The sequence below is a fragment of the Lissotriton helveticus genome, chromosome 1_2, assembly GCF_964261635.1.
Source record: "Lissotriton helveticus chromosome 1_2, aLisHel1.1, whole genome shotgun sequence".
NCBI lineage: Eukaryota > Metazoa > Chordata > Amphibia > Caudata > Salamandridae > Lissotriton > Lissotriton helveticus.
This window is the reverse complement of record NC_136058.1, coordinates 963112-985565: the sequence shown is the minus strand read 5'-3', so window position 1 is coordinate 985565 and position 22454 is coordinate 963112. Positions and strand designations below refer to the sequence as shown.

The 22454-nt window shown below is 44.6% G+C and overlaps 1 protein-coding gene across 2 annotated transcripts in view; it reads right to left on the bottom strand.

Moving 5' to 3' along the window:
* Positions 1-22454, bottom strand: part of FNBP1L (formin binding protein 1 like) — a 688366-nt gene that overhangs the window by 89143 nt on the left and 576769 nt on the right. For both annotated transcript variants that reach the window (XM_078668213.1, XM_078668214.1), the window contains exon 10: positions 7316-7425. In XM_078668213.1, the coding sequence (XP_078524339.1) occupies positions 7316-7425 (110 nt within the window). The remainder of the gene's footprint in view (positions 1-7315; positions 7426-22454) is intronic.

Here is a 22454-nt window from a genome sequence, read left to right as displayed (position 1 = left end):
TTAACTATTGACAGGTAAATATGCATACAAGGGATTCATTTAGGCGTACTTTTTTTAAACAGTTAGTAGGACAATGGGTCAAGGTTCCAGCCGGTAACCTGAAGTTCAAAAATCTAAAATTCAATTGTTAATTTCTTCCTAGAAGATCTATGAAAGATACTAATGAAACGGTTGTGAATTTTTAAACAAACAAATTCATGTAATGTGAATAAAAAGGCACAATGAATTAAAGCAACACAAAAATGACTGAGGTTTACAAAGAAATGTTTGTGCTGTTACAGTGGTTTGTTAGAGTAGTAGCCCTCCTTTTTACGTTTGACGTCCGCAAACACAAGTCCCAGTAAAACTTTCATAGGGGACTTCATTAGAGCCTTACAAATGGACACAGTGTGCAGGGCCTCTCACAGGAGTTGTGCCCCGTCATTTGCTTGTTTGGAAGCATAATAAAACAGAGAGCTCTTCAATAGCTTCTTTCGGTGTATTTGACCAGGAAGATTTTACCTATAATCAGATTCAGTCATGATTAGACATTCCCCTTGGAATGCTCATAAAGGTCATACAACAGTTTATTTCATTGTCCTGAAGATGGTTTAACGGATGCAAACACCAACAAGACCAAAACATTGACAAAAGCATCTACTTCCTTATAGATTGGTTTTCTTTGGAAAGTGCATTCTATTTTGTTCAGACCCACTTCTCTATTTATGTATTTTTATTTGGAATGACCGGTATTAGCAGCACAGACATTACTTTGTAAACTTCAGTCATTTTTGTGTTGCTTTTAATTCTCTGTGTCCTTTTTAATCACATTACATACATTTGTTTGGTGAATAATTCACACCCATTTCATTAGTATCTTTTATAGATCTTCTAAGAAGAAGTTAACAATTGAATTGTAGATTTTTGAACTTCAGGTTACCGGCTGGAACCTTGACCTATTTTTATACTTCAATTTTTGAAAGTTGGCATTTTTTTTGCCTTAGCCATTTGGTGCATGCAGACTGTCTCTGGGCCACATGACTTGGTGTGGGTGACAGTTGGGCTTTGTGTATTCCCCCTAGACCGCCACACAGAAATAAAGCTTAGGTGTGACTGGATGGGCCATCACTGGCAGGATAGGCGGGAGGAGTTGGGCACAGCCTCACTTACAATTGAATAGGCTGTGTCCTGCTTCCCCACAAAGGGCTGCATACTCCCTGAAGTAAGTCTGGAGCCATGGCAGGGAAGGCAGGGCATCTCTTTACTTCAAAGGCATGTCTCTAGAAGATTCTCCCCACCGCAAAGGCACAACTGTGTAAAAGAAGGACCTCGGACACCAACTCCTCAGTACACTTCTGGACCTGTGGAAACTCTGCCAGGAAGGAGGACTGCTGGGCTGCTACAAGGAAAGACACTCTGCTGCCCTGCTGTGCTGACCTGCTGTCCTGTTGCCTGGAGAAGAAGAACTGGAACTGCAACTTCAAACTGAAGTCAGGACCTCAGAGGGAATCAAAGGGATGGTCTCTGCTGGCCTCCTGATCTGAGCCTTGGAGACATAAAATGCTCTCCAACCAGCTCCTGGACCCATCCTCAGCAAGCCCCTGGCTCCCAAGTGGTGCCTCTCAGGTCCTGGAACCTTGGTGGAGCTCTCAGGCTTTTTAAATCAAGCTTTTGGGCCCATCGCAACCGCAGACTGGCTTGTTCGCACTGGAGCTGTACCGTTCACACTATAAATCAGTGCGACAAGCAGCCACCCAGTCTCTTTGCACAGCAGCATTGACAGACCAAGGGTGCGTCGCTTGCACTGTTGGCCAACAGGAAGTTCCTGAAATCCAACCCATAGCGTTACAGCATCTACCGCTCGCGGGGAGCGCCACCACGCATCTCCGGCCTGATGACAAGAACAGGATCTCTGCTCTTCAGCAATGATCATCTGCAACTTCAGGACCGCTCTTCGCGCTACATGGACAACCGCTCGCAACGTTTCCTTGCTCCTCCCATGGATCTCCATTGCAAATCGGACTTACAACGTAACTTTTCAGAGGAACTAACCTAGTTCCTGTATCCGACCCACACGCCATCGTGGCCGGCCTGAACTTGTGACTTTGTCCCGGTCTCACATGATCAGATAGCCGCGAATTGCACTTTAGGCTATTGGCACCATTTTTCCTTAAATCTTTAGAATCTGCGTATCTCCAGTTCTACTAATTGGAGTTTTGTCATTGTGGTCTTGATTTATTAACTGTTGCTCGCCTGTTCTAACCTGGCATGAGATTTTTCTTGTGTTGTGTTTTCACTTTATTATTGATTGAAGTGAAGCATAAATACTTTACACATTGCCTCTACGTTAAGCCTGTCTGCTCTGTGCCAAGCTACCAGAGGGTTGAGCACAGGTTAATTTGGGGTTTGCTTGTGCCTCACTTTCACAAGGTTTGTGGTTCGAGCTTGAGTAGCATATCACACCCCTCAACCAGCAACCCAATTTCTCACAAATCTCTAAAGGGATTTTAATAGGGAAACAGGGCAGTAACTTCGCTCTGTGAATGCTTTGATGGAGATCATATTTTTAAAGCACTTGTGTGTTAATAGAGGCTTTGGGCACTAGTCAGCCAGGGAAGTAACAATAATTGTGAACGCATCTATTTGCTAGACAGACACATTTATAGCTGCTTGTGAAACATCACATGTATATGTAGATTACATAAAGAGCATAACAGGCTGCTGCAGCCGCTGGAAGCCGGCTTCCTAGTATGAGTGGAAAAATGCAGCAAAGTGCCTGCTGTATGACACAGCGATTAAAAGTGAAACCCTTAGCCAACAGGCAATCAGTATAACTCAGCATGGACGGTCGAAATATGTTGACATTTTGCCTGAACATCACTAGGTCGGTCTGCCGCCTTCTGGGAGCATCGTGGATGACTTATGTAATGTGTCAATCACAAGTAAAAATTAAACACAATAATCCATAGGTTCGGCAATGAAATAAGTAATGAAAGTTCTTGTATGAGATTCAGTAATGGGATGCAACACCTTCAGAGAACTCTCAGTTGGAAGGAAGAGGACTTAAGAGTCTGCTTTGACCGGGCATAGAGAGATAATTTATCACCCGATTGAATTCTCAGGAAATGACCAATTTTGGTAAAGAACGGCCAGAATGTCTGAATTGAAGCAAAAACAGAGGCCCAACAAGACTTTGAGTGCAACCATCAAAAAAATACATCATCATAAGTCTTTACTTCCCATATTTTGTAGCTACCAGTAAGCAAGCAAGATGCTGGCATTAAAATGATTGAAAGGGTGCACCTTTTTAGTATAATTATTGTTATTATTTTGTTTGATAATCAAGTTTAAGTTTTGCAGATAAAAAAAACACATTGGTAGCAATCAGACCCGTTATACAGATACATTACATTAAAGGGAACACGATTTAGACTCATTCAACGCTTGTGGGCGAAACCTTGCCCTCGCCCGTTGCTCGCCACATATACGACCATTTGGACCCTTCACACTGGTGATAAATTAAACCATTTGCCCCATATTTTGCCGAAGAGTTCTGGGCAACCTCTGGCAATTATTTTTAAATAAATATTGGCAATCCCACCTCTTTACCAATTTACAGATCAAGTATACTAACAAACAAACGGCTTGAGTGGATAGCTGTAGAAATAAAACTACCACAATTGTATAGTCACTTCTTTGTAATCCCTAGAACATCTTAAAAGCTGTTGCCTATGTGACATCGTTTGCCTGTCATGGTGTATGAAATACTACCGTTATCCAATCTGACCTTTCAGGAGCTAAGCAAACCAATATGGAGTCAGTAGCAAACGTGCATTGGTCATTGCTGAGCAACTTAAGACATATGTCATCTGACCTGATCTCTGTGCCTGATTTTAGGAGTACCAGTGCATGAGATGGATTTCAAAGATGCAAATGTGAGGAAGTTATATTGACAACTCTGTACCGGACAGGTTTCACTTTGTCCACAGTTTTAATTTCTGGCAGGCTTCCAAGGTAGGCTAGCAAGCGCTACAAGACAGACTGGTAGCACTTACTGCTACCAGCATCTGTAAGTGTGCCTCTATAGCAAGTATAATTTTGCAGTACTTTTTTGCTACATTGTTCAGGCTTGTTGCAGTAGTGTTAGGACAATGTGTGGATGAATATTCATGTTGATTTTGTGAGAGACTTTGATGGGAGTGCACGGGCACTAAGATGAAGTGTGATTGTATCAAGAAGCACGTGGGAATATCTCGGATGAAGGGAGACCACCACCACCACACAAACATACATACATACATACATACATACATGTGTACATGTGTGCTTGTGTAGGGGCAGGCTCTTTCTGTGAGCATTGCCAGGGTGCTGCTTCTGCTGCTGTGTGCAGAGGCCTGTGCTGACGTGCATCTTGGAGAGGCCGAGATGGTGTGAGGCAGGCTCCGCGTGGTTTTCGCTCAGGGGGTGGGGAGGGGGAGGGCCTGTATGCTCCTCGTGCGGCACAGTTGAGCCCGGAGAGGCGGTTCCTTCAAGGTGGGGGAGTCAATGTGTGAAATGAAGGTCGGCCGCGCGCGGGGGCTCAGCGCAGCCATGTACTCGGGTTGTATGCGCAGTTTGAGGGGAGGGGCGGCAGGTCGGCTGCTGTGCTGGAGCGATGGGGGCAGGGGCGTGAAGGGAAGCGCCGGGGCGCGCGTCCCGCTGGTGTCGGGCTCCGACTCCCCTACCCTATCCGCGAGAGAGCATGCTTTTTTTCAGCTGCCTCTTTTGTGTAGTACACATTCCCTGCGCTTCTTGTTTCTCACTGTCACCCATGTGCTTTGTCTGCCCCCTCCATGTTGGGTAAAGTATTGTGCTGGCTGATTATGTATATCCGAAGGGTATTGAGTGTTTGCAATGAAATCTGTCTGTTGTGTACTGATTGGATGGTTGTGCAGTGTGTACTGGATTTGGGGGATCATGTTCGTACCATGGTGAAAGATGACTATCTGGCAAAACATAGGAACCTAGTGGCCTGGACAGAAACATAGGTATAATGGTGACAGGCAGCACCTATTTTGAGCCTGTGGTTGCCAGTGGACGACTGCAGCACTTGTTTTTGGAGACCTGCCATCTTTAACAAGAAAAGCACGATGGACCGAAAGAAATGATGAAGAGGGTTGCACTGTTGGAGTAAGCAGCGGGGGAGAAGGGACAGAGCGCACAGAGAGAGTGAAAGACAATAAACAGGAGAGGAATGAGGGAAGGAAAACGATGGGACACAGAGAATTGGTGAGTAAAGGGAGGGGGTCGAATTCTGGCCCGGATGAAAACACGCTGGTGTGAGATGACGCTCAATGCCCACGGGTTGGCGAATGGAAACGACTAGTCTGGAAAGCAGACGCCTGGAGGGGGTTATCGGGGGAAGTTGTCAGAGGGCTAATGGGAAATTGAATCCAATTTCTCATGAGCTGGCTTAAATATGAATAAAGAAAGAGCCGCTAGTGCTAGGGACTCTCCAGAGAATCGGCAAGTCCCATCACTGGGAGATGGACAAAATACGTCCATTCAGTGTAAAGGGAACCCAGGAGAGGCGTACTTTTTAGCATCATTTGTAATCATTAATTCATTGTGTACTTCTGATTCCGCCAGACGATCACGCGGGAGGGGGGGGGTCAGGGTTGGGGGGCGTTGCGGAGGGAATGCATTAGATATACATTTCCAATTTTTTGAGGAATGCCAGCCACATGCCCAGATAGGATTGGGGCTTGCTTTCCTGCCTGCGCTCCCCTTACCCCCGCCCTTTCCACCCTAGGTTCTGCTTGGGGGGGGGGAGGGGGCGTTGACTAAGGTCCCGGTCGGGCCACATCCCCCACTTTGGGTTGGGGGGGGGCAGAAGCAAGGGGCCTTTTCGTACCATACTATGAACAAATTAATAACTTTATTTCCCTACAGTAAACCACTTCTAATCCTAAACGTGCTGGCAGCAGAAAAGCATTTTGGTGCCTCATCAGGGGACGTGAGCGCTGTATAAATACAATGACAGTAACGTTGCAATATTTTTTTTTCTTTTGCATATTTATATAGCGCGAACTCGACCAACAAGTATAGGAGCGCTTTACACAAGCACTGTATTTACAAAACACATTCAGGCATGGGGGCCTCTCCTGCGTCCAGCTGGGGAGTGCGGGCGCACAAAGGACGGTGCTCCGGGGGTCTCAGCGGCGCGTCCTCGGCAGGTTGCTGCTGCTGGAGCCGGTTGCTTGCTTCGAGGGCCGGAGTGCATGGCCTGAGCGTGGGGCTCCGGGAGCAGTCTGCCTGCCGCAGCCTCCGCGTGGTGCAAGGAGCAGGGGATGCAACCGACGGCAGCGGGGGAAGCCTTCTCGGTCTCGGCCGGGGAACGAGGGAGGAGGAGCCGGCAGAAGGAGGGCACACACAGAGCCCAGCAGCAGCGGCAGCTAGGGTGCGCATAGGCCGGGACGGGAGAGCCAAGGAGAGGAGGAGAGAGGTGAGAAGAGGGGTGGGGGAGAGGAGGCGACGGGGATTAGGAAGAGGCTAGAAATAGATAAACACAAAGGAACTAAGCCCCGTCCTTTTCAGACTGAGGGGCGTGGTTTTTTTTCTCCCCTCTTCTCCATTGGCTGGAATGTAAACAACGGGCGTGTTTTTGACTTGTTGTTTACATTCCAGCCAATGGAAAGAAGAGAGAAAGAAACTAAAAAAACACGCCCCCCCAATCCGAAAAAGACGGGGCTTAGAGCGAGAGAATGACGTCACTAAGACCTCTTCTCCAATGGCTGGCTGCCGTTTAGGAGGCCAGCCAATGGAGAAGATGGGCGGGGTTTACCCTCGCTACTCAGAGTCATTAAATCTCACCAGCGAGACTGCGCATGTGCGCAGCCTACGCTACCCGAGACCTAAAAATCAACGCATGGAAGTTAAAAAACAAAAAGCACTAATGAGACTTACATCTGAGGGAAAAGCTTCACTGAGCAGATACGCAGATATATCAATAACACAATAAAGAGTACAGTCGAGTCCTTACCCGGTAATGGCTGCTATTTTCAGCAGGCGCGGAAGTGCAAAGTCCACGGAGACAACTTTGTAAAACAAACACTAGTTCTTAACAGACTGAAAACATTTATTGAGGGGAAGAGCAGTACAGCGTGTTCAAAAGGTTGCAGAGAGATAGAGGGAGGGCACAGAACCCCAATGAGAAACATTTCAGCTGATAAATTGTTTTCCATAACATTGGATCATCTCTCCTGAGGAGTACGAGACAAATATCAATGAGTAACTACAAGTAAGTGAAAATTATTATGAAAGCAAAGATTAAATACTAAGTTGACTGTGTACTTACTTTTGGTCTATCTCTTTTTGCTGTTCTCTGCTCAGCTCATCAATTCTCTGCTGTAGCCGCTTGCGTCTTTGTTCTGGAGGTAGGTGGCTGTAATCTTCGACAGCAGGACCCTATAGAAGGATTAGACATACATGAATTCATGAGCGTACATCTGGTCAACATTCATCCTGCAACATGTTTCACAGTTGCACATGCAAAGCACAGTTGATGGTCATAACATACATGTTGGCGTCAAGTGACAAAAAAAAGCAAACCACTGCAAGGGCTCACGTGAATGTGATACAAGTACGTAAGCTCAAGCAACAGCAAACACCAACTGATCCAAGACACATTCAATTAAACATTTTTCACTCCATATGAAAACGTGAATCCTTCATGGACCTTACAGAATGTGTAAAAGCAGTAGCAAATAGGAGACACACACATATTAAGAGGAGGACATCAGTCTATGAAAAACATGTACATTTTAAGCAGTACGACAGAAGCAGCCGAGATGGAGCATAACATAGGCTAAAACTGCAGGTCAAAAAGAGTAATGATTTAATACTCAGCAGCTTTTTCACTGGCATTTCTGTATACCCTGAATTATACACTCACAGATTTTCTAACAGACCACATGGCATATTAAATAAAAAACTATTAAAACCTTCATTTATAGATTTCATCCTAAGAAATACCCTGAAATCCAATGGACCACAACTGCTCCTTGGAAACCTCAATCTGAAGGGAAACTCCCTCCTAGAAATCCCAGCTCCAGTCTGAATCTAAGTACTCAAATAATCACAACCTACTCTAGCTGGTAAGTACCTCACCAATAGCCCTGGAAGCTCGAGCAAACATCTTCCAAAAGAATTTAAAACCCCACTGAAAGAATTGCTTCCCTTTGGCACAAATTGGTATCACCCCATACGTTTCACTATCCTCCTACCTGACCTACAACAGCAGCAAACACTGCAAAATCCAGGTGTTCGGCGAGATTCCTTCATCTGCGTCTCATCCAGAGAAGTGTTTCAAAACAATCACAGCATTGCAGATGCAGCATTTCAGGCACGCCATAACAACATAACACCACCAACCTCAGACGAGGCCGCAACATAAAGCAAAACTCCCAGTGGTAAATTAAATAACCTCTGAATCAACAGAGCTTTTAAGAATAATAAAAAAGAAAATCAAAAGAGCTGAATTAGCCGAGATAAATCTACCTACAATGTAAAATGCCAAGCAACAGAAGATCACTAGAAGTTAAACAAGGCAATTTCTACTGCCAATAAAGAGCAAGCTGAACTTGCACTGAACAATGCTACCAATCACTGAAATGATCTCTTGCAAAAGAGTTTCCGGTCTATAAACTCTTCTTGTATTGACCCTACTGATTCATAACACCATTGCAAATGAACCCCAACAATTCTGTGACAAGCTGTCAATCTTGGATAATGTTAAACATCTCTAACAACATTCAACAGAACATCAAATCCATGCCTGGATCACCCCAAAACTCACTCTGATAAAAACATTCCAGCCATCTATCCAGGCTTTATGATGAAACTGACATTTCCGCTAAAGAAACAAATCTATGTAAATATCCCTCACTGTGTGCATCCTGTTCCCAAACAACCTCGGGGAGTACAAGCTCTGCTTGTAACAGTTCATGCACCAGCACTTCACAGAAGGAACAATTTCAGTTAGCATGTACCATAACCCAACCCACCTTTCCCATCCATGAGCCTCAAACTTAATTTCCAATTAAAGTTCCCTTTCAGAAACTCAGTCAGTTACACTGCACCCTCTGCCTTGTGCATATATCCAAAACAACCTGCCTCAAAAACCTTTTGAGACACACTCGAACCCATGATGACAGGCAGCCATCGGGTGCTAGTAAAGCTCGGTGTGAATCTGATCATGGGCATCGATTAGATACTGCTTAGCTGGCTCTGCTAAGTAGCGAGGGTCTTGAATGCCTCCTGCCCATGCTTTACAATCTTACAGCTTGTCTGTCCTCAGCAGCCCAGGCAAAGCCCATTATGTGAAGGGCACATCAAGTCTCATGCAGCACTGCTGCTTCTTCACAGCTAGGTTTGCTACACCACGAGCAACCACAAACTCCTCACCTGTTTACAAGCTGAATTCTCACCACTCTTTCACATCATGAGCACTTGACAGCAGGGTCCAGAAAATGCACTTCCTTCTATCTAGCCACAGATAAATGACGGCATCCTGAAAATTAAAGCCTCTGAAGCAAAACCTCTGTTCCCCAATGTCAAACCCAGCACCGATCTGCTAGCAGCCAAAACACAATGCTGCCATAAGACAGACACTTGTGCAAATACCAGAGGTCTGAAGAAGTCACTGCCACTATGAATATAATATTCACTACACTCTTTACCTCCTCCTGGACCCAATCGGTCAGCCACTTCATCTCTCACCCAGAGGACCGACTGGTCTCCACCATCAACTCCTGCTCAACCATTCTATTGAAAGCCGTCTCTGTAGGGGGCCTTGTGCTTTTATGCACCTCAACCAAGGCACACTCAGCCCAGTGTGGAGCCTGACCGTGCCTGCGAATGCAGAAGGTGCTGAGAGGAAGGGGTCTCAGTGTTCGAGCAATAATTATACTAATTTACTTTGGAAGGAATTCATCAAATAACAATGAATGAAGCCGACATTGTTTTAATTCACAATGAGGAGCAATATAGCAAATATACTAACATTTCATTAGAACATATAGTAGGTTGAACAGTGCCCAAAAGGGGAGAGGGAAGTGGTTATGTGAGGATGGTGTGGTACGGGGTTGTGACAATAAAATCAAGACCGTATCAAAAAATGCATTCGTGTTTCAATTATAATACAAAGAAGAAACAAAGGACTGGTAGTTCACTATAACGATATATACATGTCATCCTCCAATAATGCAACCAATGTCAAATGTGTGTATGGAGTTGACGTAAAGGGAGAAGTTGTCGACGTTTCGACCCTCAAATTATCGCAGGGTTAGTCGAGCCCTTGCAGCGGGGTCTTCATCAGGACAAGGAACTGGGCAGGCAACCTAATGAATGTATATATAGAGGGATTATTTAATCAATTACAACAAAGTGTCCATTAGGGGTGACAAATTTAGTTGAAGTAATGTAGCACACAGCAAGGAGCATACCGTTGTGATTATCGCTCTATCTTTTCACAGCTTGCGTCATCTAGGATATTATCATAGCTATGGGGTAAAAGAGAAATCAATTGTTGTTTGGCATTAGGATCGGGAGAGGAATTAAATCAATCTAGACCAAAATGATCTAAACAATTACGAATTAATCATATACATCCCTACACTTACTGTGGTGAGGGTGAAAAGAGCGGCGGAGGAAGAGGCCGGCCCTGGGGCGGCGGACCTGTCGATATCTGAAAAACGACAATGATCAGACTTTAGAATATGGAATCGATCTATACTGTAAAAGGTTAAACCCATTAACCATTTCAGACTAATGGAAGGAGGGCAGGCTTACCAGCGTCGTCCGGATGGATCGGCGATGGTTCAGAGATGTGTGGTTCCAACATCGGTATGTATGTTGACCTCGGAATCAACATCATAAAAGGCCATTTACTTTAAAGCATTGCAATGAGGAGCAAAGAATGTGGCCACGGCGATTATTAACAATAATTAATAAAATAGTGGAACATGGGACGGAGCTTACCAATTGCCGACTGGATCGGGCATCAAATTGCACTCGCGTCTGACGTAGCGAGGCAAACTTCCTGGTTAGGTAAGTAACCATGGAAGCAAGAGCACGTGATTAACTCAGTCGAAGGAGACGTTGAAGACAGACCCGCGTCAGAGTGGAAGTCAAAATTGACGGGGGTAATAATCAGGATGATGGACACGAGGACGTGGCCGATTAATGGTGTAATATAAATGTGTGTCTCTAGGTCACATGCATGCTATTTTTCTGGGTTTACGGCGGGGATGGAGCAATTGTTTGGGGGTAACCATGGAAACAAACTAATGGACAATGAGGAAAGACTTGCGTGAAAATGACTTATCATGGGCAATGGTCTGCAAGAGTGAAATTAGACAAAGTTGTGTGATAGCACCATTGAAACATTGGGAGTTAATTCAAAAGTAAAAATATGAAAAAGTAAAACACCAAAGTTTGCAACAATTCAAGTATGAGTAGCGTATTATCTAGGTCAGTACAGCACCCATGGATGTCATGAATCTGATAAGTCATACTTCAATAAAAGCATTGGTGTATGCTACGTGCATCTTATTCGGGCGTACCTCTCGCATGAGGGTAAAGGCCCGTACGATTATGTCATAGTTACAATGTTCAATAGTTGATGATGTCAATGGAATAGTTCCGACACTAGGAGAACATTAAAGAAATTAAAGAAATCAATGTCAATATCAATATTGGTATGGACCAGATGGAGTAACGGTCTGATAAGGTCATCAACATGTGAAGTAGACACAATTATGAGGCGTACCTCTCACATGAGGGTATAGGCCAATTGAAATTATTGTAACCTGTAATGATTTGCACTGCGTTATAAAGGTACATATTAAGGTAATATCGCTAACTGTGAAAAAGTGCTGTCATATTCATTAAGACCGTTCTGAATTGAATCAAAGCGAAGCATCCATTTTATTTCACGGATATTCAAAATATTAGAGATATTGCCACCTCGTGGTCCCAACACTGCCTTCTCTAGTATCTCCCATCTTAGACTTTCAGGGGAATGGGTAGCGAGTTTGATGTGGTCAACTAGAGGTGCCCCCAGCACCTCACATCTTATCCTGCTCATGTGCTGGAGAATTCGCACCTTTGCCTTTTGTTGGGTTTGGCCAATGTATATCAGTCCGCATGGACAGACAATGGCGTAAATGATGTTGGACGTATTGCAGTTACTATGGAATTTGAGTGGGATTCTATGTTGAAGGTGTGCGAATTCTTTGGTTTGAATGGTTGTGTCGCACGCCTTGCACTTGTCACACCTGAAGTGGCCAACAACAGGTGGAAGATTCCATAATGAGGTGATCGTCGGGTCTTCGGGGCCAGATAGAAAGGAACGCACCACATGGTCTTTCACACTCTTAGCTCTTTTGAATGCATGCAGAGGAGTTCCTCTTTGATTAAGATCATCGGATATCAATTGCCAATGCTGGTTGATGATACGTTTGATTTGATTGCTTTTGGTGGAATACGTAGTTACACATACTATCCTTTCCTCATTGTCCGCTTCCTTATCTTTTGGAATGAGTAGTTCTTCCCTGGGATAGAACCAAGCACGCTTCCTCGATTTCTTTACCAATCTTTTCGGATATCCTCGTTCTTGAAGACGGTTGGCCAGATCCTCTGATTCCTGGAGGTAGTGTTCTTTATTGGAGCAGTTCCTTCGGATCCGGAGAAACTGTCCGAATGGTAAATTATCGCGAAGGGCAAGGGGATGATGGCTGCTATATTGTAGCAGTGAGTTCCTCTCTGCCGGTTTGCGATACAATGTGGTCGATAGGATTCCAGATTCTTCGTAGATGGTGATATCTAAAAAGTTAATCTTCTTATTGTCTGATTGACTTGTAAATTTTAGATGTGGTGATTGTTGATTCAACCACACAAAGAACGCTGATAGTTCGTCCGTGTTGCTGTTCCAAATAAGAAGGATGTCATCTATATATCGCATCCAGAGACTGTGGTCTCTGAATGGATTCAAGTTGTTCAGCACAGTGTCGTTCTCAAATGACGCCATATACAAAATCGCCACGTCCGGGGCGAATGGAGCACCCATCGCTACTCCAGAGATCTGAAGGTAAAATTGATTTTTGAAAATGAAAAAGTTTTTGGTCATAGCTATCGTAAGTAGAGCTACAATAAATTCAGTTGGAACTTGTACCGGGGCAGGTCGTTGATTCAGACATCTAGTTATCACTGCTAGTGCTTCTTGCTGAGGAAGGCAGGTGTAAAGGGATACCACATCACATGTGGCCAAAATTTGGTGCTGTGGATCAAACGGTCGATTCTCGATGATCGTGATAGTATGCATGGTGTCTCGTAGGTATGATTGACAGGACTCTGCAAGGGGTTTGATTGAAGAAATCGATACACTTCCCAAGTGGTTCCAGTATCGACCCGCATCCCGAAACGATGGGGCGTCCAGGTGGTTTGATCATGCTTTTATGTATTTTGGGTATGGTATAAATGGTTGCAAGTCGTGGATGTTTTTGATTCAAATATGAATACTCGTTTTCAGACAAAAAGCCCTGGTCCAAACCAGCTTGTGTCAGTTGTTGAATCTCGATAGCGATAGCTTTTGATGGGTCCGATCTTAATAGTCGATAACTTGCCCCATCATTAAGTTGGCGGAGGATTTCGGACTCATAATCGAGCATGTCCTGAATCACTATCGCACCGCCTTTATCCGCTGGCTTGATCACAACTTTGTTATTGCGGGCGAGTGACTGCAAAGCTGTCCTTTCAACTTTGCTGATGTTGTACTTGGTAAAAGATTTGGTATCCAACATTTGCTGTACATCTCTCCAAACCACGGCCTCATAGGCTAATATTTTGGATGACATAGCACTAGAATGTGGTACAAAGGTGGAGGGCGTTCGTAGTCCCGTGAGTGAAGGGTTGGACTGTGTTACCGATGCACGGAAAAAGTATTTAACCGTATTTTGCGAAAGAACTTGAAGAGTTCAGTGCGTATCGTGAAATTGTCGGGTCGATTGGTCGGAACATACGACAACCCTTTGCTCAGAACTTTGATTTTATTTGTATCCAAGTTGTGTTGGGATATATTGATTACGGGACTCAAGGTCTCTGGAGGGTTTACCATCGGTAGGTCTTGTTGCGGGTGGTTCTCTCCCAGTGCTGTTCTGATTGAAAGTGAACTTGCTTGGGCGTCTGACCTCTTCCTCCATCCCAGTTGGTCATATTCTGTCCAGGGCCGCGCTGTTGACCCCTGCCCCAGTTGATGCCCCTGCCACGAGGTGGGCGCCATGGAGCTTGGCGTTGTCCTAAAAAAGGATTGTACTGGTGTTGTTGGTAACCGAAATCCTGATAATTCTGATAATTACTGGAACCCGCCTGATCCTGTTCTCCTTCTGAACTGTATGAAGAATCAGAGAAGGTCTGATAGTTGCGTCTTGCTCTGTAGGATCCACGTCCCCTGTTTGTGAACCGTCCTTGTGTGTCTTGGCGGAAGTAGTCTTCGTTTAGATAAGGATACGTTTTTTTCCTATCATACAGACGAAGATCTCTTGCCAATTTCTCCAATTTACGATTCTGTGTTGTTACGTCAAAATCTTTAAGGGATGCCTCAAGGTTGGTTAAGGTTTCTTTGGCACTTGCAAAGTTGGCATCAGCAGCTATTTCTGCTTTTAGAGTTTTTATTTCAGCAGTGATCAACTGGACTTGTTCAACAGCAGTTTCCACGCCGAGGACCATCCAATGACGGGAGCAGTTGTTGGCAACGTGGCTAAATCCCTCCTTGAACTTTGGTACTTCTATGAATATAGCTGGTTCTATTTTGATTTGTAGCCCGACAGGCATGATATTTTCTTTTAAATATCTCGTCAGAAGATGACCGTGCCACCGTGTCCGGACCAGCTTCTTCTCCAACCTCTCAAGGCGCGAAATCTTATCTTTCAATGTAAAGTCTATAGTTGGGACGACTGTAGAAAAGAAAAGATTATCCGGATTTTCCAGAAGTCTTTCTATGTAATCCTCTGAATATGAAAGGAGTTCTCTCTCCACCATAGTGTGCTAAAAAATGAATTATGCAAAAGAAAAAGAAAAAACCTCGCAGACCAGCGTCTGCTCGAAGTTTACCCCCGTCAATTTTGACTTCCACTCTGACGCGGGTCTGTCTTCAATGTCTACTTCGACTGAGTTAATCACGTGCTCTTGCTTCCATGGTTACTTACCTAACCAGGAAGTTTGCCTCGCTACGTCAGACGCGAGTGCAATTTGATGCCCGATCCAGTCGGCAATTGGTAAGCTCCGTCCCATGTTCCACTATTTTATTAATTATTGTTAATAATCGCCGTGGCCACATTCTTTGCTCCTCATTGCAATGCTTTAAAGTAAATGGCCTTTTATGATGTTGATTCCCAGGTCAACATACATACCGATGTTGGAACCACACATCTCTGAACCATCGCCGATCCATCCGGACGACGCTGGTAAGCCTGCCCTCCTTCCATTAGTCTGAAATGGTTAATGGGTTTAACCTTTTACAGTATAGATCGATTCCATATTCTAAAGTCTGATCATTGTCGTTTTTCAGATATCGACAGGTCCGCCGCCCCAGGGCCGGCCTCTTCCTCCGCCGCTCTTTTCACCCTCACCACAGTAAGTGTAGGGATGTATATGATTAATTCGTAATTGTTTAGATCATTTTGGTCTAGATTGATTTAATTCCTCTCCCGATCCTAATGCCAAACAACAATTGATTTCTCTTTTACCCCATAGCTATGATAATATCCTAGATGACGCAAGCTGTGAAAAGATAGAGCGATAATCACAACGGTATGCTCCTTGCTGTGTGCTACATTACTTCAACTAAATTTGTCACCCCTAATGGACACTTTGTTGTAATTGATTAAATAATCCCTCTATATATACATTCATTAGGTTGCCTGCCCAGTTCCTTGTCCTGATGAAGACCCCGCTGCAAGGGCTCGACTAACCCTGCGATAATTTGAAGGTCGAAACGTCGACAACTTCTCCCTTTACGTCAACTCCATACACACATTTGACATTGGTTGCATTATTGGAGGATGACATGTATATATCGTTATAGTGAACTACCAGTCCTTTGTTTCTTCTTTGTATTATAATTGAAACACGAATGCATTTTTTGATACCGTCTTGATTTTATTGTCACAACCCCATACCACACCATCCTCACATAACCACTTCCCTCTCCCCTTTTGGGCACTGTTCAACCTACTATATGTTCTAATGAAATGTTAGTATATTTGCTATATTGCTCCTCATTGTGAATTAAAACAATGTTGGCTTCATTCATTGTTATTTGATGAATTCCTTCCAAAGTAAATTAGTATAATTATTGCTCGAACACGGAGACCCCTTCCTCTCAGTACCTTGATTACCCAGGTCTCAGTGACTATTTTTGGGTCGACCCCCTATATATACTCGAATGCAGAAGGTGTGCAGCTGGTGGGACTGGAGAGCGGAGGATGAGCACAGAGCTTGTGTACTCCTGGTGATGTGTTTATGTATGTACATGAACGCCGTCGTACCCAACAATGTTAGGTTTCCTTCAAGTAGGTGCCATTTTCTTCCTTGTTATATAATTTCTGTATGAACAACAAATCTCACATCAACAGGTCACTGATATCCTGGGACTACAGGCACTTACTTTCATCTCTACTGGATCTTCAAGGCCACCTCTGAAAGCACCCTACCTCACCGAAAGACTTATCACAAGGCAGCCACACAACAATTCAGCAGCAAAACACCTCACTGTGGTCAGAGATGCACCCAAGCAGAACCTGTACCTAATGCATTGAAGCAGCACTTCATTCCCATGGCCCAAAGATGTTACCGCTCAAAAGGCCACAGAGCCTGCTCACAAGAACATCAGGACGTAAAGGAACCAGCCTTAAAAAATATTCACATTTAGAAAAAAACAAAAGTACATCTAACAGCTTGACTCGGCTGTGCTATACATATTAATTCATTCAATACCTCATCAGGTGAGATGTAAAACTAACTACCATAAAAAAAAACACTAACCCACAAAAGTGGTATATCTGAAGGCCAATCATAATGCCTTATACTTGTAACTGGAGGAAGTATGTTGGCTGCTAAAACCTCCTCTTTCTAGGAGTGACAGTCATCAGTCAGCAATAGTTACAAGCTAACTACTGATCCAATACATAGGTTCAGACAGAACCCTATAAAGCGCTACAAACACCCGAAAGCAATAAGTCACTGCCAGTACTCAAGAAAGATTCAGGGCTGGTGGAACACCGGAATGAGTAGCAATAACAAGAGAACACATTTCTGGGGGAAGCTTACAAAAATGCAACCCACTCCGATATGTGTTATTCTATCAAGGCTCTTTCTTACCTTTATGGTTACTGACACAAACACAATTCACCAAAACAATAGTAGGACAGATGTCTTTCAATAAACACAAATGCATGCCAAATCTTTTAATTGCACACTTTTACACGCTGCTTACCAGTCTGAACGACCACTGAACAGTTAATTTGAAACAGAAAGAAATAGTAAACAATTATTTAGAGATCACTGGTTGGGACCAAACTAGTGAATGCGCATTAAGTGAAACACCCAACCATTCATTCATTCACTCACTCAGCATCCTGCCCTAAACTGAGTAAACTAATATCTTAGTGCTGTGACGTCATTGAAACCTAAACCATATCCCCAGAATGTTCCTCTTAGATCATCACCAGTGACAGTCCACCTGCACGTTAAACAGCCAAATATGGAGAAGTGTGGCTCAATGGTTGGAGCGGCAGACCCTGAGGCAGAGGTCTAGCCCGGGACCAGGGTTCAATTTCCACCTCGGCGGGTCTTGGGCTCAATTTCCTCGGACCTGATAATTCTCGCCTCGGTGCCTACTCTAATCATGGGTCCCACTCTGCAACTCTGGGCAATAGCTTGCTTAGGGCCATATGTATGAACACATTTTCCCATAGACATAACATTGGCAAAACCCTTTGATACATCTGGCCCTTAATCTCCACAACGGCCCCCACAACGCTAGGATGCCTGGCTTCACCTTGGGGGTGCCCAGGAGAGGGCACTTCACAGGGAAAAGCCAGGAAGGGTTCCACAGCGGTATTCGTACAAGCGCCGAGATACCCCAGCTGGGGTCGATTCGTGCGCTATACAAGTACACTACATTTACATTTACAATTGTAAACTGGTTCTGTATTGTACGACAGTCACTCCCACCGTCTCTATGATCAAGAGAGCTGGGGAGCAGCACAAGCAGGAAGGAAGGAAGGGCAGTCTTGAGGGACCTGTGGGGAAGGGTGGACAAACGCCACATCTTATTTTAATATAAGAAAAGGAGGAAGCCCAGAGGAACATGCCAGGGCCCCTGCAGGGCACTAGGGCCTACATTAAGTCAAATGGAGCACAACCGCCAGTCTCAGCTAGGCGCACCTTCGAAATGGTTGCGCCAGGCTCAGACAAGCAAGGTGTGCCATGTTACATTTTAAAAAATGCAACGACCCCAGTGCGGCAGGAAAGAACTTACGCCTGTACTGGACAGAGTGCAACACTGAAAGGAGGACCAGCACTTAAAAACTGCCACTCTGTCTTTCGATGGAGCAAGACTGGGTGCAGTGTGCGACTGCACTCACTTGCAGTGGGATGCCCTGGCGGTTCCTGGGACCCCCACACACCTCCCTCCTAAGGGAAGTACACATGGGCGCACAACTCGTGCACCTCCTGGTGGGGTATTTGCTCCAGCATCCATATCTGAAATACGTCATGGGTGGGTGCAAAGGCGGAGCCTAATTTGCATGGGGTTCCACGACCATGCAAACAAGGGAATGCCGAGGTGTGATGATGCAGAGGGCATAATGTCTGCTGCTGTGACCCATGTTACAGAAGAGGCCACACAAGTGACTGACGCCTCGTCCATAATATCAATGTGCCCCCAGGGCAGGGCACAAGTCCTATAAAAAGAAGTGGGGGGGGACTGACACTTTGCAAATGACCTCATGACGTCACGTGCTGAACGTGTCCCGGTGTCTGAAAATTACACCGGGACACGTTCAGCATATTTCTGTGGGGCCCAACTTCTTGGCAGGGGGACAGCGTCCATCCTGTGAAAAGAGTGGGGGGACGCTGTATACCTGCGTGAACCCCCGACTCGAGCCCTGGCCCAGGGGGATCCGAAACAGGTGCAAACGCTCTTTGCATCCCTACATGTCTTTCTGTAACACAGCCCCAGCTATGCTCAAGGAAGATGAAGCCACCCTTCTGCAAAATGAGACCAACTTGTATCCTGGCCAGCCATTATGGATGGTGCCCTGCCAAGGCAGCCCCCATCTCGTAATCCTCCACTCTGTTTTGTAGTCACTGTGATTGTTTTTTTAGTTTTTAAATAACACTCATTACACTTCACTGTTTCCCTTATTTTGTCTTGGTGGCAAGATGGTATGGAGCACTGGCTAAAAAACAGAAGGAAGTGGTTTACAAATAAGCAGAGGCCATGGGGAAGGTCATACCGCCCAGACAGCAGGGCGAGCCCCACACTTGCATTCACAGCCACAGCAGAGGTTAAGGTGGCTTAAAAGGTAAGATTTGCAAATGCAAGCTATCTCGAAAACCATCGGAAGACATCATAGTTTGGTTTTATGTATTTATCAGAATAGTGCACTGTTACTGGTGACAGTCCATCTCGCAGGAGTTATTTTAAAAACGGCATGTACTTAAAGAGTTTTACCAACCCCCACAGTTCTACCCAAAAGAATGAGTAAAACGCTTCTGCTTTCAGCTACATACAGAGTCAAAAGGGGTACATATTCGTAAATTCAAAGCAGTATGCAATGAAACAGAGAGATCTGCTTGACAGACTCATTAATGGCCGTGTCTATGGCAAGTTACATTTTTGGTTGCTTTTACTTACAAAACTCAATGGCTTCAAAACAAGCAGAAGTGCCAGTTAGGAGATCATTGCTATGACATATGATTTCATCCAACGGGGGCGCCTGGACTCTGAGATTTCCTTTCCTCCAAATAATTAGTTTCTACCCATAACAGTGCTTACAGAACGACAGCCCTGAACCGCTCTTCTGCTAAGCTTTACTCCTGCCTTTTGTTAAATCATAATCAGCTACACCGGAGTTAAACAAGAGGCATTGTTAGCTGTGCTGTAGGCAGCAGCTTAGAGCATCTGTCAATTCTACAGACAGAATGGGGTTTCACTAAACCAGCCTTTGAATTCCATAATGAAGCATTTTTCTTTATGATAGACACCAAATATACTCCAGTATTTTATTTACTGGTTTAAATAAACCTTGTTTTTATTCGGATTCGAAGATAAAAATGCATTATAAAAAATACGCGAATAACGTGTAATAGGGTCACGTATTGCCATCTTGGGGTCCTAGTGATATTTACAATCAATGTCTTGTAGTTTATGTTTCGACCAGAACCCCTCAAGGACAATAGTGTGCCATATTACATGGTTACTGTCAGCTACCACACATGAGACGTGAAGCCTCAAGTGGGCCAAGATACCTTTGCTCTCCGTCAACAGTGGTAATAACATACTAGTATGAGTGCACCTGCATATATGGTTGATGCCATGCTGTTTTTTGTGTGAAGTTAAACAAACAGAGCCAGAGAATATGGGATAACTACGCAGAGATCAGATCTCAAACATGTCTTGCGGAGCTGGGCCCAGGTGTTTATTCTCGGTAAGGTGACTGACATGGAACTGGCAATGCAGTGATCTCAAACTGGTTACACTGCACAGCTGGAACATGGACTGTGACCTCTGCACTGTGGTATTGCATCTGGCTTATGCTGGTACACTTGCACCAAATAACATGGTTTGTTGGCACACAATTCTAACCACTAACATGGTATATATATATATATATATATATATATATATATATATATATATATATACATATATACACACATATATACACACAAACATGTGTAACCAAAGTCTCATCATTTCCTTTTCACTGAGATATATGTTCTGTGATTTATTCTCCACCGCCTCCCCTTTTCATCCCCGCCTCCCTCCACGTGTACTACAGGATCCAGGAAGTTTTTCTTATCTCAACAAACTCCAAGGAACACAAATAAAACATTCACACTCTTTGAAGTGTTCTACACAAACGTTGCATTGTTTAAAATGGTCACTGCATGCACTGTCAGAAACTTCAACATCAAATGTGCTGCATCTTGCTTCCTCAGACTATCACCGCAAGTACCCAACCGAAAGCACCGTCAGGTGTTTGGACACGCGGGAAAAACATTTAAAAAACAAGAATTGGAGTACGTTTTCGCCCTTTGATAGATCACCTTGTGTCTATATTTGTATTTCTCATTATTGTCCAAACACTGAAGGCAAGGAAACCAAACACAAAGTCACTTCCAACCACTCTGCAAAAGGTCATGCACGTGCCACTAGCAGGAAGTTTGGTGTAGACTTCCTGCATAAGTTAACCATTCGTCAAAGTCTTTGACTCTATCTGCGGCCAGACGCACGTGTCCGGATTCATCCTCCTACATGGGGACTGTGGGTTGCAGGCAGCCATTTTTGGTCCCACTAAGGAAACAGTCACATTCTTGGAAGTGTCGCTATGAAACATTTTGTTGCTTAAAAGGATAATTTCATGTATTTGCATGAGTTAAGTGAAATTCAGATATCCTGAAAATAAATACACGGTACTTACCACTAAAACTCTGTTTCTGTTTACAAGTGACTCCCTCAATCCGTTACCACCCTTTGACCATATTTTTGGAAAAACCTCAATCTTAGTCGGAGGATGATAAATAGTTTGGTTTCGTACTCATGCACTGGTTCTCTGCAGCACACACGCCCCTTAACTCCTTACCAAATGGATATAAACTCCAAGAACCCCAATGTGGGTAGTCTTATTAATAAGGGAGAACCAACCTACAGATAATCGAATGCCTGGCAACAGTCTCTGCCTGCACCAGCTGCTCCTCTCCAACCATTGCCTGTCATACGTCTGAAGGCTGGCACTGCCACAGGCTACCAATGTAGCGAGAGAGATGTTAGAGTGTCTGCCGTTCCAAGGGTTCTTCATGCTCCTCACACATCTATGTAGAACCGCTGTTGGACAGTTTAGGCTTCATCCATCATTCCAAAGCATCAAGTGGCTCACCCGTCTTGCAAGAGTCTATGCACATGCGCTGTAACCGGTGCCATCTTCAGGGGCGTAATGAAGGCCTCTGCAGGCAGTACGGTGCAGGTGGGGACCCATTCTGCCCCAAGCCAATTAAAATCTGTGAGATGAGTGGGACTCAGGGGCCCAGCTTCACATTCTGCAGGGAGGGGGCACTATTTTACATTACCATCGATGGGGCCCGTCTCCCTTAGCACAATGCTGTGAGTTGATGAATAGCAGCGGCAGTGCCAAAAGGAAACCCATAAT